Here is a 15,684-nt window from a genome sequence, read left to right as displayed (position 1 = left end):
AACTGCTAACCCTGATGACATGGAGTGCATCCACAAAAGCAAGACAAAAGATGTCCGCAATAGCCTTGATGTGCTGTTCTAACCTCAAACTGTTTGTGTTTTCAAAGGAGAATTTCCAGTTTTATGGGCTGCAAACCCTCTCTCTGTTTCTGGGTCACAATAAATAACTTTCTCATTCTTTTAATTTGTACTGTAGTTACAAGTCACGCAGGCTGCAAAGTCAACCGCTGGGCCTGATACTCACATGAACCAGTTGGTCCTGGGTGTCGTACTCCTTGGCACAGCCCTCCCAGTGGCAGTTGGTCTCATAGACGGCCTCTGGCTCCTGTTTACACTCGTCTTTGTCCAGCTCCTCGCTCAGGTCCAGGATCCCTCCGCCGTGGTCCTGCAGGATGGGGACAGGACTTGGTCAGGAGGGAGCAGGGAAACAGGCAAGTGCATGCATGGGTAGGCACAAACACACACAGACACACACAGACACACACACACGCACACACACTGCATCTTTCACTTGTATCTGTGGTCAATATGTTAAAGGGAACATTCTTCACTATTTTGCATCTTTCTTATCTTATCTGCTTCTTAATCCTAATGAGTTGTTGCTAGATCACAACGTGTGACAACACACTTCTTCTCATCGATTAAAGCTGCATTTTTATTCACTATTGATAATCAATTAGGGCCAAATTAGTAGGAGGAACATTTTTCTCACTGTAAGTAGCTGGACCTGTGATGAAGACAGCCAAGTTCTGTGTTTTAATTCCAGAGTCAGCGTGTAGTTTTAAGGAGAAAAGACATTTCTGAAGGTCATCACAGATCCAAAAAGAGAACTGTTTAAAGCAAACAGAAGCAACAGTGGCATAGAAAATGTTTCCTTCTGTTTTTAACCTGATGGGTAGGTAGGACAACTTGGGTAAAACAACTAATGTATAACAGAAGCTCAAATAGTGACCAGAGATACGTTTTTTTTTGTTACTCATTCATAAGTGAGGACATATACTACATTTTTTTTTTTTTACTTTTTCAGAGATTTAGATTTTCTTCTCAAAACCATGGGATGATAATACACATAACTTTCTGTTTGTTTAAAACCACCCCAGTGTTACTGACTCCTTGTACCTGAGAGGAGGGCGAGATGGGCAGCGGACCCTCTGCTTCCGTCTTGACCTTCGACCTCTTGGTGATCATTGGGTTGACTGTGCTGCTCACCGCCGGGTCTCCACCAGCGTTCTGAGGGACGGACACGGACAGAGAGACGGTCAAATGGAGGAGACGAACGTGTTTTACTCTGGTGGAGGTTTGCTGTCCTGTGCCCCTGTACCGTAACGTCCCATGTGACACAATGTCCGCATACATTTATGGAACTGAAAAGAAGAGGAGGGGTGCAAAAGAGGAATGACGTGTGCCTGAACAGTCTTCTCTCATTCCGAGTGAATGAAAAGTCTAGGAAATCAGAAAGTGGTTTCTATCTATCTATCTATCTATCTATCTATCTATCTATCTATCTATTTTTCAATCCATTCATGGGCCTATTCTCTCAACCATCCATCCATATCCATTCATCCATCCATCCATCCATCCATTCATGGGCCTATTCTCTCAACCATCCATCCATATCCATTCATCCATCCATCCATCCATCCATCCATCCATCCATCCATCCTTCCCTCCATCCATTGACCCTCACACCCTCCCACCCCTCCATCCATTAATTTAACCATCTATCTATCTATCTATCTATCTATCTATCTATCTATCTATCTATCTATCTATCTATCTATCTATCTATCTATCTATCTATCCATTCATGGGCCTATTCTCTCAACCATCCATCCATATCCATTCATCCATCCATCATCCATCCATCCATCCATATCCATCTGTCCATCCTTCCCTCCATCCATCCCTCCATCCATTGACCCTCACACCCTCCCACCCCTCCATCCATTAATTCAACCATCTATCTATCTATTTATCTATCTATCTATCTATCGATCTATCTATCTTTCAATCCATTCATGGGCCTATTCTCTCAACCATCCATCCATATCCATTCATCCATCCATCCATATCATCTGTCCATCCTTCCCTCCATCCATCCCTCCATCCATTGACCCTCACACCCTCCCACCCCTCCGTCCATTAATTCAACCATCCGCCCACTTTATTAAACCACTGTATTCCTCTCAGTTGCAGCTACTGCTTTCCAGGCAGTCGGCAGAGGGAGAGGCGGAGGCAGGAGAATCAGATAACAAAGTGGGAGAGATACCACAGGGTTGTTTTTGGCTCGGTGGTCCGCTGCAGAGGGATGTGAGGAGTCCGGGCTGCGCCAGGCACCGGGGCCCATAAGTCAGACTGCGACCCGCCGCCGAGACTAAACAGTTTAGACTGCTTTATGATCGCCAAAGCCGCAAGGAAATATGAAAGAAGAGGAGTTATTACCCTCGGTTCAGGGTGGGGAGGGGGTGGGGGGGGGTGGGGGTGTATGGGTCGGGGTCTGGGGAGTTTGGGGGGGGGGGGGGGGGGGGGGGGGCTTTGATCTACCGACGAATTCTTAACACGAAATAAAGACAGACAGAAAGGCAAGGCCTTTTTAAGTTCTAATGGAGACGAAAAGAAAAGAAAGAATGTAAAATGTGAAGCGGCTGAGCATTGTGTGTGTGTGTGTGTGTGTGTGTGTAGGGAGGCTCATTGGTGGGGGTCCAGCGTTGTGTGTGCGTGTGTGTGTGTGTGTGTGTGTGTGTGTGTGGGGGGGTTCTCCTAATCCCACCCAGTCGCTACAGTGGAGTTCAGCGCTTCAGGGGGCCCCGATGCTTTCACTAACACCCGCTTCATTCAATTGGCTGGAAACCAGGAGGGAAATGTGGTTCTGATCTCTGTTGAAACTCAACTGAATGCATGTGTGTTTGTGAGTGTATCTGTGTTTGTGTGCGCCTGCGTGTGTGTGTGGCTGACGTAAAATCGTGCATACGTATGTGTGTGTATTGTAGGTGTGTGTCGGCGCACAATGCTTCTCTGAGCATAACACAGTGCTGAAACGGAGCTAGAGGCGGCTGATAGGAGTGTGAGGGGGAGTGATTTGCTGAGAGGGAAGTTTACATTAGCAGCGGCCATGGTGTATACAGTGGGCCGATAAAGAGAGACCAAGAAGACAGTAGGAAGTAAGACAGATGGAACCGCTAATGTGGGGGGGGGGAGGCGTCTGCATATTTCTGACCTGACAGAATTTATTTCCTTTAAATTCTGTGAAACCTGCCTCTGATTTCATTCCAGACAACTTGTACGTTCACAATTCTCAATTCTGAATCAGATTTTTTTTATTTTTTTTGGATGACTGCTCATATTTATTCTAGGATATAAGCCATATCTGATAACAATATTAACTGACAGTGAAAAAACACACCAAAAAACCCTCGCTTCGAAAAAACACAACGCAGAGTAACAATAACAAAAGACGTCACATCCATTTTTTGGATTGAATTAAGGCGTCTCCCCAAATACCGTTCAAGTTGGCTATATCACCACCTACCATCTCCTTGTCGTCTGCCTGGGGATGCGATTTTGTACCAGATGTCCATGTGTTCATGATTGGAATTGACAAAATGCGACTCCATGCAGCTTTTTGCTATTCACACTGATTAGAAAGCATCAGATCTGTGTCACATGTGAGGGGAAAAACACAGAATCGGGACACTTTTGGGTGCAGTGTGAATGTAGCCACACATCCCATTCATGCTTTATGCTGGAGATTTGAAGAAAAACTTTGTTGTGCGTCTCTCACCTTTATCAGGATGTATGTTTAGAGGGGATGAATGAGAGGGAGAGAGAGAGAGAGAGAGCGTCAGGAAGAGATAGAGAGAAAAAAAGAGAAAGACTGAGAGACAGACAGAAATAGAGAGGGGGGCGGGGTCTGTCTGGTAGCATTCATTCATAAGTCATCCTTCACCATCCCACACGCACACACATCCATACTAATGGCGTCTCAGGTAAAGATAAAGAGGGAAAGAGAGGGTATGTGTATGCATTTGAATCTTCATTTCCTTTACATCTGTATATCTTGCCACAAATGTCCCTATTCTCACCTGGTTTGCTTCAGAGTTGGAGCTGTTGTGGGAGGTGGGCAGAGCCGAAGCGGTCAGAGGGTGCTGGCGGGCGGAGAAGGAGGAAGGTGACGGCTGGATGAGGGGCGGCGTGTGGCCGAAGGCGCTGAGACCTCTCTGCTGGGACAACAGCTGCTGGTAGGCCACTGGGTTGATGGGATGGGGGAAGCTGAAAGACGGGCTGCGCAAGAGGGAAAAGGACAGGTTAAAAATAGCTATTTCATGGCATCTTTAATGGACATTTCATGGAATACTGGATAGTATTCAGAGAAAGACTATTTATAAGGTATTTCTGCTTCATTAAATAGGATTTAAAAAAGACAGTTCTTATAGTCACAATGAAATGAAAAATTACTTTTTTGTCATGTAAATTTCTCATGCCATAAACAACTATTTAACAAGAAATGCCCCCAAAAAATACCCCCCCAAAAAATTGCAAAATCCAACCAATCCCGCCCCTCTGCCCTGCTCATCAAATAAAACCTAAAAGCCTTTCTCTCCATAACTGATATCTAATTTGTTTACACACTGTTTCACTGTGACTTGAAAAAGAGGTGGTTATCTTAAGAATTCTGCTTTATTGGATGGTATACAAGTCCTTCTCTACTGGATAATGAACCAAAATCTGTCAGTCCTTGTAGATTGTACGTCTATCTACTACTATCACCACAACAATGTAGTTACAGAAGAGATATAATGTAAACTAGCTGCCTAAGGTTTGCAAGCGTGGATGTATCATACTGTGTGTTGAGTGCTTGCTTTGCGTTTGCAAGATGTATGTGCTTGTATGCCCACGTGTGTATCTGTGTGAGTGCGTGTGTTTGCCGTGTGAAAATGTACATGCACACACACCTGATCCCTCCGACGGAGAGGTGTCCGTAGGAGCTGCTGGCGGCCGAGCTGGAGCGGGAGTTGTTGATGTAGGCCACCAGGGAGTTGGGCGAGGTGCGGATCATGGTCTGCAGGTCGATGCTGGCGTCCGACAGCGGCGAGATGGACAGCGCCCTCTTCCTGCTCAGCCGGGGCGTCAGCCGTGGGCTGGAGAAACGCGATACTAGACACACACAAAAAAACAAAGGAGAGAAAATGTCAGCTGTCAGCCATTCTGGTTCATGCATTGTTACTTAGATGTAAGATTCCCTTTGAAAAGAAATCTTGTTCTGGCATTGCATTTTATACACACTTTAGGACGTAAAACCACATTCAAATCTGAATCTGATGTCTAATGCTTCTCACATAAAAACTTTCAGGCACAATTGTCACGCCACACAGTCAGATTTAACCAGAGAAGAGAACGAGTGTGTAAATTCCTCTTTCTTCCATTGAATCTCAGCCGGTCCCCAATGGAAACCAACAGAGTTAAGAAACATTCGCTATTCAACCCCAGGCATTCTAGTGGAGGTCACAGCCGTGCTAAGCTACGGTCTATCTCCAGAATCTCTCTCACACACACACACACACACACACACGGCTCCCCTATTTAACATTCGCGTCCTCTTATGCATAATGAATCGCTCCCAATCATTCTCAGTAATTACCGCGATAGCAATCTCTCTCAGACCGCTGTATTTGGGCAAGTTAAATGGAGGCAATTTAAACAAATTGATCTCAGAATACCATTAAAGAGAACAAAGGTAGGGTTCACGGCCCTCCTGGTAGGCCCGGTTGTAGCACTTTTTTTTCTCAGACGGTGTAGAAAAGAGTACAAGAAAATGACAGAGGAAACTACTTTCCCATGAACTTGTGGAGAAGGTTATTTTGTGTTTACCGCTGGTGCGGGTCCATCATTCACTTCACAACTTCTCAGGCATGTAACTTTACATATTTAAGCAAAGTCTTGAATCTAATGGGGACAAATATGAATTTTAGGGTGTTTACTAAAAGGTAAAAATGATTGTTTCTAGATAGCATTACTGAGAGAGAGAGAGAGAGAGAGAGAGAGAGAGAGAGAGAGAGAGAGAGAGAGATCAGCTGCTCAGGGCTAACAGGTGCTGGGCATTAGGCTTGGTGTGAGGGGACAGAAAGCAGAACTGATGTGTGTGTGTGTGTGTGTGTGTGTGTGTGCGTGTAATTAGGTCTTATAGCGGACATCATCAGAGGCGCGGGCGACAGGAAACTCATAATAGGCCCATCACGCCTCGCCTAGGCACATGCATAGTGACCCGTCACACACACACACATACATACACACACACACACACGCTGCATGTCAACTCCACTGCTGTCAATATGTAGCCAATCCCTGACCCTTTATTGGCGGACTCACAATCCCTCCAGCCAAATGAATACAGGCACCACCATAATCACTACTCCAGACCTACGACCGTAAACCCAGGTCTTACTTCCAAAACTATTATGTTTGGAGGTGGCGAGTCGTAAAACAAAGGCATATGCACTTAGTTAAAGCGCCCCCGGGAACTTCAGACGACAGAAAAAAAACTTGCTTGGAAAAAAAAAAAAAAAAAGAACGACTGGTGGAGATGAGAGAGAGATACGTATGAAAGAGTTGGCAAAAACAACAAACGGTCCCCAGGAATGCGCCTCTGTGGGGCTAATAAATAAATGTGTCATGTATCGTTAGACGCACGGAGGGGTTTGGGAGGGTGGGGGGGGGGTGAAGGGAGAAGAAGGGGCGGGGTGGAGGATAAAGGAGGGAGGTGGGAGGGGAGGAACGGGAAAAACTTAGGGGGCGGGGGGCGGTGGGGGGGACTCGGGAGCATGGATCTTCATGAATGACTAGGAGTTCATTCCGCTCCAACTGCGCCCATGTGGCGACTAGGAAGGGCTCTGCTGTTTTTGCAGCGAGGCGGGCTTCATTCATCTGCCTTGCACCACAGATTTTAAGGGGAGATATTTAGACGCATTAATATTCCACTTTATACAGCAGGAAACAGGCCTCGCAGCCTGGCCGCCTGGCGCCTGCCTCGCCCCTCTGGGCACCTTTCCCAAAAACACTGCCTCATACCTCCGTCTCCAAACCCCCCCCCCCCGGTCTATACATATCAACCTGAGCTCATAAGAATTCCTCATGCCTCCAGCTGCAACGCTTAAACATCAATACAATCCTATTCTGTCATTAATGCCGTGGGCCTGCTGTGCATGCTTCGTTTAGCCTGGTGTAGTGCCAAAGGATGTCATTGCTCTACCCTAGTTTTACCTGGAGTAAATTTCACACACACACACATACACACACACACACTCAAACATACACAGACAACTCACACCACTTGGCAATGGAGTGTTTTATTGGTGGCGGCTCTAATTGAAAGGGTGAGCAGGTTCCGGCGGGGAGTGAGAAAACAGATGTTGCACAGGCCATGGCGTCGCGGCAGTGTGTGGCAATATGGCATGGCGAGCTATGCGTGTGTGTGTGTGTGCGTGCGTGTGTGTGGGTGTGTATGTGAGTGTGTGCACTTGCGTGTGTTTGTCTATGTGTGTCCCATTCTCCAGTGGGCGCTCTGCGGGACTGCAGGGTGTGCTGGTTGTAATTGTGGGATCTGGATTGATATACAGGCTTATAATTACAGGCGCTCCAGTGCACACTGACTGAAAAAAATAGCAGAGTGGAATGGGGGGGTTGAGGTGTATGTGTGTGTTTGTTTGTCTGTTGTGTGTGTATGTGTGTGTGTGTGTGTGTGTGTGGGGGGGGTAGTGATTATTTTAAGCATTTGCCTTCGCTGTTTTAACTGATATGGCTTTGTGGAAAATCAAAATACTCTAATTGGAGAGTACTGCTAATCCCCAGAACCCAGCCAGCTCCCAGTGCCATCCTGGCCCCAAAACACATGCAGGGTCACTGTGACGGCTCTGCAAGGATCAATGAGCGAGCGCTGACACACAGGAGGCTCTGAAGTAACACACGCAGCCTTTTTTTCCACCACAAGAGTGATTCTCAAAATGGGACCGAGGGCTCACGGGAGTGCATGCCAGGAGGTCGGCAGAAAAATGATTTAAAGTCAAATTAAACGACTTTACCTTGGTGTAGTTTACCAGAAGTTAGCATTTTTTTTTTAGAAGATAGCCGGACTAAAAATTGCAGATTTGGATTCCTTTGAGAATCCCTATGGAGAAAAGTTTGAGAATCCTTATATTGTCCACTATATTATCCACTGGATGAGTCCAATGGATGCTAAACATGGAAATAATAAAGAAATAATACATGCATGTATCGTGAACGGAGGGGAATAGTGGGTGCATGGAGGGGGATAGTTGAAAATGCAGTTCCAGTGTCCAGTGGTCTCCTATTGAAAGTTAATGGAGGCAGTGGACTTAATGGAGGGTTTGCAGTGGAGTTGATCACCAATAATCCAAAGTTTCTCTAATGCCTCATAAATGGTTATTGGCTTTCATTACTCCGGTCCTTGTGCCGTATATTGTAACATATAAAGCATCCATTTTTGCAGGCTGATGAAATACTTTTTCATGAATTCAGAACACCCGATTGCCATATGAATGATCCTTTTTAGAATCTATTTTATGCTGGTTTACTCCTTAAAATGTACTTTATGTGCTGTACATAAGAGACAAATACAGCAGAAACCGTATGCGCAGTCCAGTTGGCCGTGACTGGTGGATAAGCTTTGGCTCGTCAGCTTTGGCTTGTCCACCGTGACCCTGTCTGGGGTGAAGCAGGCCTCAGCTAGCTGCCCCTCCATCATGAGGGGGGAGCTGCTCAGCGCCGGCCCCCCTCCCGGCGCACCACGGCTTGGGTACGTGCCAGCGGGGGCCCCTGGCCTCCGCATCCACAGCCAGCCTAGTCACCCCCTGGAGCAGCCGGAGTGGGAGAATGTTTATTTTCCCTGCTAAATCTCACTAATACCAACACTGTGAATTTTATTAGCGAGGGGGCTTGCGCTGAATCCTCTATGAGCCCCCAGTGTCCAGCCAAAAGCCGCCGTTGTGTTTGCCAGTGTGTTTATGCACACACTTCTACCCGTGTGTTCATGAACCAACATATAGTTAAGTGTTTGTGTATGCAGTCTGAGGGGACCAGCGACCCCCTCCCCCCTCCCCCCACCCCTCACTCTTCACCACCACCTCAGTACACCAATCTATCTATCTGCCTCCCTCCCTCTGCTGCATCAACACTAAAATCTCTTTTTCCTCTGGATGGCAGACATTTACTTTGGCCGCCGCTTTTGTCGTGGGAGCTTCAACGTTTTCCCGCAAGCTGCTCTGATATTTCTCTGCCCACCCACTTTACATACCGTACCTGCTCACCCGTACATACAGTGAGCAGTCTTCTGAAAGCCTCCCAATGTGAAATACCATAATGTGACTTTCTTTACATTTACAGTAGTGGCAGTGTGCAAATGCTAATGCTAATAATATTTACTTATGTCTTCATTAACCTGAGAAATTATTTTCCCCCATCTTCCCTCTATTGGGAATCGGAGAATGAGACTTAGCTTATAACATCACAAGTGCAATAGATTTTACTTTGGGGATACTTTGGGGAACGGAGCGAGGGAATGTGGCCAGCTTGCAGTCTGCTCTCCTCGCCTCAGTGGAAAGCCTTCTCCAATGGAAAAAATCTCCATCTAAACAAGTAATCTAGTCTCATATTCAGTCTTAAAATCTTATTTTTCTTAAAGCTGCACTTGGTAACTTCACATGATGACAGAACCAAATGTCAGCAAGAAGTAACTCTTTGAATTTTGAAGACAATAAACAGGAATTATGTAATGTGATGTCAGTAAATTATGCACCCATCAGATCTAAATTCCCTCTAGCGGCTGGTGGCGGTGGATATGGTGAAGAGGTTCAAACATCTTTGGTGACTCATTCCTCTGGACGGTGCTTTTTTGTCTCCTGCTCTTACGTTTCCATTTGCCACATCCTGCATGTGGAGAAGATTTCCTGCCACTGTCCATACCCGAAACCAGATTTTGATTTGGGCAAATCTATGGTATTTCAATTAGAGGGGGGTGGGACGATCTTCTCTGTTGCAGCCCCACTTCATGATTTAAGCTAAGATGGGTGTATTATTACATAAAAATCTTGTCTAGGACGGCTTCAAAAGTTTTACTTATTCAGGAATTTTCTAGAAACAAGCGTCAACATCTTGAAACGTGGCAGAACGAGGCAGATCACTGCACTTGTATCGAGAAAATGATGCTTGATTCAATAAAAATTCTTGAAGTAAGTTGATTTACTTTGGGGAACAAGTGAAATGATCTCATCCCACTAGTAGGTTTCACTTGTTTAACATAAAATAATATCATAAGACTCAATACGAGATTTAATGACTTGTTGAGATGGCTATTTTTTTTTACAGCGTGTCTCTGGAGGGAAATGGCTTTTTGTTGTTTTAGCCCAGCCTGCTCCTCTCAGTCTCCACGTCAGGCCCGTCAGACACGGACGGTGATAAACCCGTGAAGAACACCGCACTGGCACCAGAACACACTTGGAGCGGCAGCGAAGCGTTTCAGTCAGGCCTTACGCAACCCACGGTGAGAGCCTGTTTGTTTAGCAGGCCAGTCCATCACACAGTCACATGGAAGCCACGTCTTACAGGTTGGGGCGGAAGATCCGGCAGGCAGCTTCTGGATCTTCACACAGCACGATAGGAGCAATCCAACAGCTCATTTAGATGATCCTGATAAGGTTTGTGTTTCTAAAGAAAGATTCACTGGAGCACACGGACAGTTTGGCTTATTATTGAAAGTGCAAAGACTAACGTTTCTTTATTTTTGCTGCTATGTCCTGCTGCTGAGAGGCACCGGACTGCCTGTTTTCTTCCAAAGAAGCTGATGCGTGGTGGAATCTCCTTGATGCTCTAGGTTTGTGTTTATGTTTGTGTGTTTTGACTGGGGACATGAAGAGAATGATAGGACCATGCACTGGCACAGCCAATAGTCTGTGGACGTCTCTGTAGTTGTGGCACTCTGGACAACATCACTATGACATTTTTAAATGATTTCTTCCTCATGTTCCAGAGCGACATTCCTGGGTTTAAGTGGCTGGGTTGAGGTGCGCCCAACAGTAAATTCTAAAATTCATAGGTGGAGCAATAAGACCTGCCGCCCTGTCAGAAAACTTTACTGTACTGACGCACGTCTCCGCAACTTTCCATCGGCACAGTTCATACTTTTACAGCGACGCTCAGTGTTTCATGGTTCAAGCTCCTCGCAATTCACTTATCTACTAATGGGCAGAGGGAAAACTGGGGTGGGTGGGGGTGTGTGGATGAAAAGCAAGAAGCCATACATTGGGTTCACTGAGGACTCCTAGCTCTTGCGGTGGGTCTGTTGAATTTATTAGTGCATAAATTGATTTTTAATATGGATTTTATCTGCGCTGCCTTCCAAAACTAACGGCAGGGGTTGAAGCGCATATTTGCCACCCCCGCCATCACTCCTCCTCCTCCGCCTTGGCAGTAAATAAGGCCTTTTATTCAGGCCGGGGCTGCCCGCGATGACCATTAGCCAGCCGCCTGGGTCAATACGGGCCCTGTGTCTGCAGGCCGCAGTGGAAGAGCCGGCAGACCGGCAGAGCGCCTCAAGCCTGACCACATCACTCCTGCCTGGGTAGAACACCAAATAAAAGCTGCTGGGAAGGTGGGGGTGGGGAGCAGAGGTGTGGATGCCGTGTTGGGGGGGTGGGCGGGAGGGGGGGGGGGGGCTGTGGCTATTTGAGCAAACAGCCTCCCCAAACAAGTGTGGGCAAGGCAGCACAGCGGCGGTCACTGAGGTGGTTGGAGGTGGAGAAGAAAATGGGGGAGGAGGAGAGGGAGAGAAAGAGGTGGCCTACAGTCTCTGTAAGGCCCCTAACCCCCCTCCCCACACCCCTTCAGCACCCCCATGTTTAACTAAGTGATTGAGGTAATTTGAAAGATTAATTGCCGAGCTATCCCATGTCCGATTTCTTTTTTTTTCTTCTTTCTCTCTAGTGTTTTCCTACCTGTGCGTGAGGATGCCTGCGTTAGTGTCATGCAGGGCATTAGGGGAGCGTGACAGTGGAGGGGCGAAGGCAGCCGGGCAGCTGAGTTTTCTCTGGGTGGGCTGTTGGACGGGATGAAAGAAAGAGCGAGGGATCCCGGAGCGGAGCGGGCGTCAGCGCCAAGGAGAGTGTTTGATTATCAGGCATCGAAAAGGCTGACTTTCACGGACAGTTTTCCACTCAGCGCGCTTTCTATTCCCCATTCATAAGGGCTGCAGCTTGCTGAAGGTTTCTTGGATGCGTTTTGCTGCCGAAGTCAAACGTTTGGTCCGGTGCCTGACCGTCATTTTGATAGAAGGCTTGGGTTCTAACCGGCATGAAAGAACAGGCTGGTCTCTGTGAGTTTGTGTGTGTGTAAACACTCACGTGTGTGAGTGTGTGAGCATCTGTCGGCCTGTTTGCCTGCCTGTCTATCAGATTTTTTTGTGTGACAGTGTGTGCGTCTGTGTTAACCTGCCCCATCTCTGCCATTAAGAGGACAGTGCAATGAAGACCATGGGTTAATCCTTGCCATAACAGCCTGACAGAGAAACAGAGCAGAGATGAAGGTCCTGGTTTAACACTCCTGTGCCTCACACTGCCAAAACCTCTCCCTCCCTCTGCTGCCCTTTTAAGGTTACCCCTGGATTTGTTTTGTAGGATGTTACTCATAATAATAGTACAACACACCTGAAACGCCATGAGAATGAGAGACATGTATGCTGAGGGAACATGTATTTTTTACAAGCTCCCGGCCCTGGGGCTTTTAGTGTTTATGTACCCTCGACCCCCACCAGCCTCGGCCCCCTTGCTACGCGTCATGCTCTTTAATAAGTCTAAAAAAGCTCCACTAGCTTTGATGTGGGCAACTCAACACAAAAAAGCCAGAAGAGGAAGAATAGCAGGATAACATCAACATACCTGGTGGTGGTGAGTATAAAGGGCAAAACGGCGGTTAAGTTTGTACCCGTGTAAAAATACATGCAGGTGCTATAGTATGACGATGTGATGGGACTTAGGTGGTATGGCACTTTTTTCCTTGAAATATCACAGTGAAATATCACATTGGGTAATTCACTAATATCAGATTCTGTTCCGCTTTAAGAGTACATCTTATAATGTGAATAGCCACTGCTGCACATATGCTCATTCACATAATGTGGATAGCCAACTATGCACATATACAAAACCAGCATGCATGCTGTTGCACTGGACTGTAAATTCGTAAACTGTTAAACTACAAACATCTTTCAACCTGTATATCTGTCAATAGGCAACATAGCGAGAATTCTTGTTGACAAGACAAAGCGGGAGCGCTGTATTAGCATGACAAAAAGCTGTCTCTTTAATCTTCAATATGCCCTCTTGTATTTTTTATCTATATCATATTCGTTGCTGCTGTGATGATACAATTTCCCCCTGGGGGTCACTTAAGTCTCATCTCATCTCATCTGAAAACAGGGAGCAGGCAGATGAGAGTCCTCACCGTCCACGGGACTGATGTAGTCAGGTAGGTGCGCCGCTGCAGCCGCCGCCGCCGCCGCTGCGGCCGCCGCTGCACCGCTCTGCATCAGCAGGTCGCCGTAGGGGCTGCGCTGGCTGGCGCTGGCCATCAGGTGGTAGTACTCTGTGGGGTTGGCTCCCGGTGGGGGAGGGGGGAGGCTGAACAGGGCGCGCTCCTTCAGGTGTTCGTGGGTCACTGCAGCAGAAACGGGGGGAGAAAGAGGGAACAGAAGGAGAATATAGGGTCAATAACAGAACATCTATAGTACAGTTTTCTTCTTCCGCCAGCTTTAAGAGTTTGTTCTCATTTGACCTGCTGGCTGAAAACGAACTGAATAAAAATAATAGTTTTTAAAAATTAAATAATAACAAATGAAAGTGTCTCAATGTCCTTATTGTATTTCAGGATTAAGCTATGTTAAAATGAAAATCAGCAAGGTTTTTACGGCCCCCTAGCCCAAACGACCATAATACACTGTATATCTGGGATTGATGGAATTGTTGATCAATACCAATGACTAAATGGCTTTCAAAACTCACTTTCTGGCTTGTACTGCTCAACGATGGAGGACAGTGCTACAGAGAGCGGCATCTCAAGACATTTCAGCTACAAAGGCTAAAAATCCTGGTTCTTAAGCCAAAAAAGCAAATACCTAAGCAGTATTATTATTACAGTATTTTTGCATTGTGATATATTACCTCTTCACTAGACTTTTCTGTTGGATCTCTGAATATTTATCAAGATATCTACTTCTATTGAGATTGTTGCAATTCCTACTGGTCCTACTGTATAGAGGCCATAGATATCTTATTACCCCTTTAAGTAGGTTATGCAAAATACATTTTCACAATTTTAAGAAGCTAAACAAAATTCATTTTGATGATTTTTTCATTGTAAAGAACTACTGTACACACAGACAGCAAGGCAGCTTGGCGTACCCCTTGACAGAACGACAAACACAAAGACAAGACAAGAAAGGTTGCACAGAAGGACTCGACAGAGGAGACGAGCGCCTTGCTTTACACATTTGAAGATGTATGCTTGAGTGGATGCCCCGGGGCACGAGGCTTTTGATAAAAGATGTCTGAGGTCTTTGAGGTTTGCTGGGCTATGGGTGGAAATCTCTAGGGAGTGAAGGAAGGAGAGGGAGAGGGAGAGAGAGAGAGGGCTACAGAGGGAAGGAATACCACATTCCTGCACTTCTCTTGTCTCGTACATGCATTAACTGTGACAGGCTGAATTCATACACATAGTGCATACACACACACACACACACACACACACACACACACACACACTCAAAACCATAAAGGCCTGCCCATAGCGCAGAGGAAATCTTGAACGCTGCATGCGTAAGGGTAATATTGACGTAAAATGTGTTAACACCTGCACCCAGTAAAGCCACATTTAAAAGTGTCAGGGTCTATAAGAGTGAGAGATGGATTGGTTTTCCCTTTTCCTACATCTAGCTGTGCCCGTGTCCCCGTTCCCCTTTCCTCCATTTCCTCTTCACTCTCTGCTTCCCCCAGTGGGTCGGGGTGTGTGGAGCGATGGTGGGGTAATATGTTTTCTTGTAGAAAGAGGGGGAGGTGGGGGTTGGGATCACTGGGCGGGAGGGGGCAAGTAGGGGTATTGGAGGAGCAAAACCACAGCCTTCCCCCACCTCCATATACAATCACACACACATACACACACACACACACATAAACCAAAATCTGGATCCATCAGAACCAATTAGGCCATGGCTGCGGTAACAGTGAACAGGCAGTGTGTTTGTGCTCTGGTAGCAGCGGCCCAGGCATATTCCTTTGGTTTCTCCACGGCTGCCGGATCACGTTACCACCTCCGTAGAGTAGCGTTTTGAGTGTGAGTGTCTGTGCACGTGTGTGAGTGCACGTGTGGACACACTGAGAGGGATGGCAGAAAAGCGCAGCGGCTACACTCCCCCACTGGTCCCAGTAAAGCCAGCCCGAGAGTTTAGGTGGTGGAGGGTAAAGGCAGGGACGTTTTCCAAAATTGCTTGTACAGAAAAACAAAGTGGATAGTACTGTATCGTCACAAGAAGTCAGATATGGGGCGGTAGGACACCGATGTGGAGCATGCTTCACCCTTTTAGAAAAATATCTGTTTTGCTTGACTTAAATCTTTATCTTACGCGTC

General features: G+C 46.6%; 1 protein-coding gene across 1 annotated transcript in view; it reads right to left on the bottom strand.

Annotated features, from left to right (window-relative positions):
- Positions 1-15,684, bottom strand: part of gli2a (GLI family zinc finger 2a) — an 86,320-nt gene that overhangs the window by 10,857 nt on the left and 59,779 nt on the right. The window contains exons 5-9 of the mRNA XM_071912989.2: positions 13,507-13,719; positions 4,953-5,154; positions 4,083-4,281; positions 1,120-1,230; positions 245-385 (exon numbers count right to left, since the gene is read on the bottom strand). Of these exons, the coding sequence (XP_071769090.1) occupies positions 245-385; positions 1,120-1,230; positions 4,083-4,281; positions 4,953-5,154; positions 13,507-13,719 (866 nt within the window). The remainder of the gene's footprint in view (positions 1-244; positions 386-1,119; positions 1,231-4,082; positions 4,282-4,952; positions 5,155-13,506; positions 13,720-15,684) is intronic.

The sequence above is a fragment of the Centroberyx gerrardi genome, chromosome 10 (assembly GCF_048128805.1).
Source record: "Centroberyx gerrardi isolate f3 chromosome 10, fCenGer3.hap1.cur.20231027, whole genome shotgun sequence".
Taxonomy (NCBI): domain Eukaryota; kingdom Metazoa; phylum Chordata; class Actinopteri; order Beryciformes; family Berycidae; genus Centroberyx; species Centroberyx gerrardi.
This window is presented reverse-complemented; position numbering and strand designations above follow the sequence as displayed.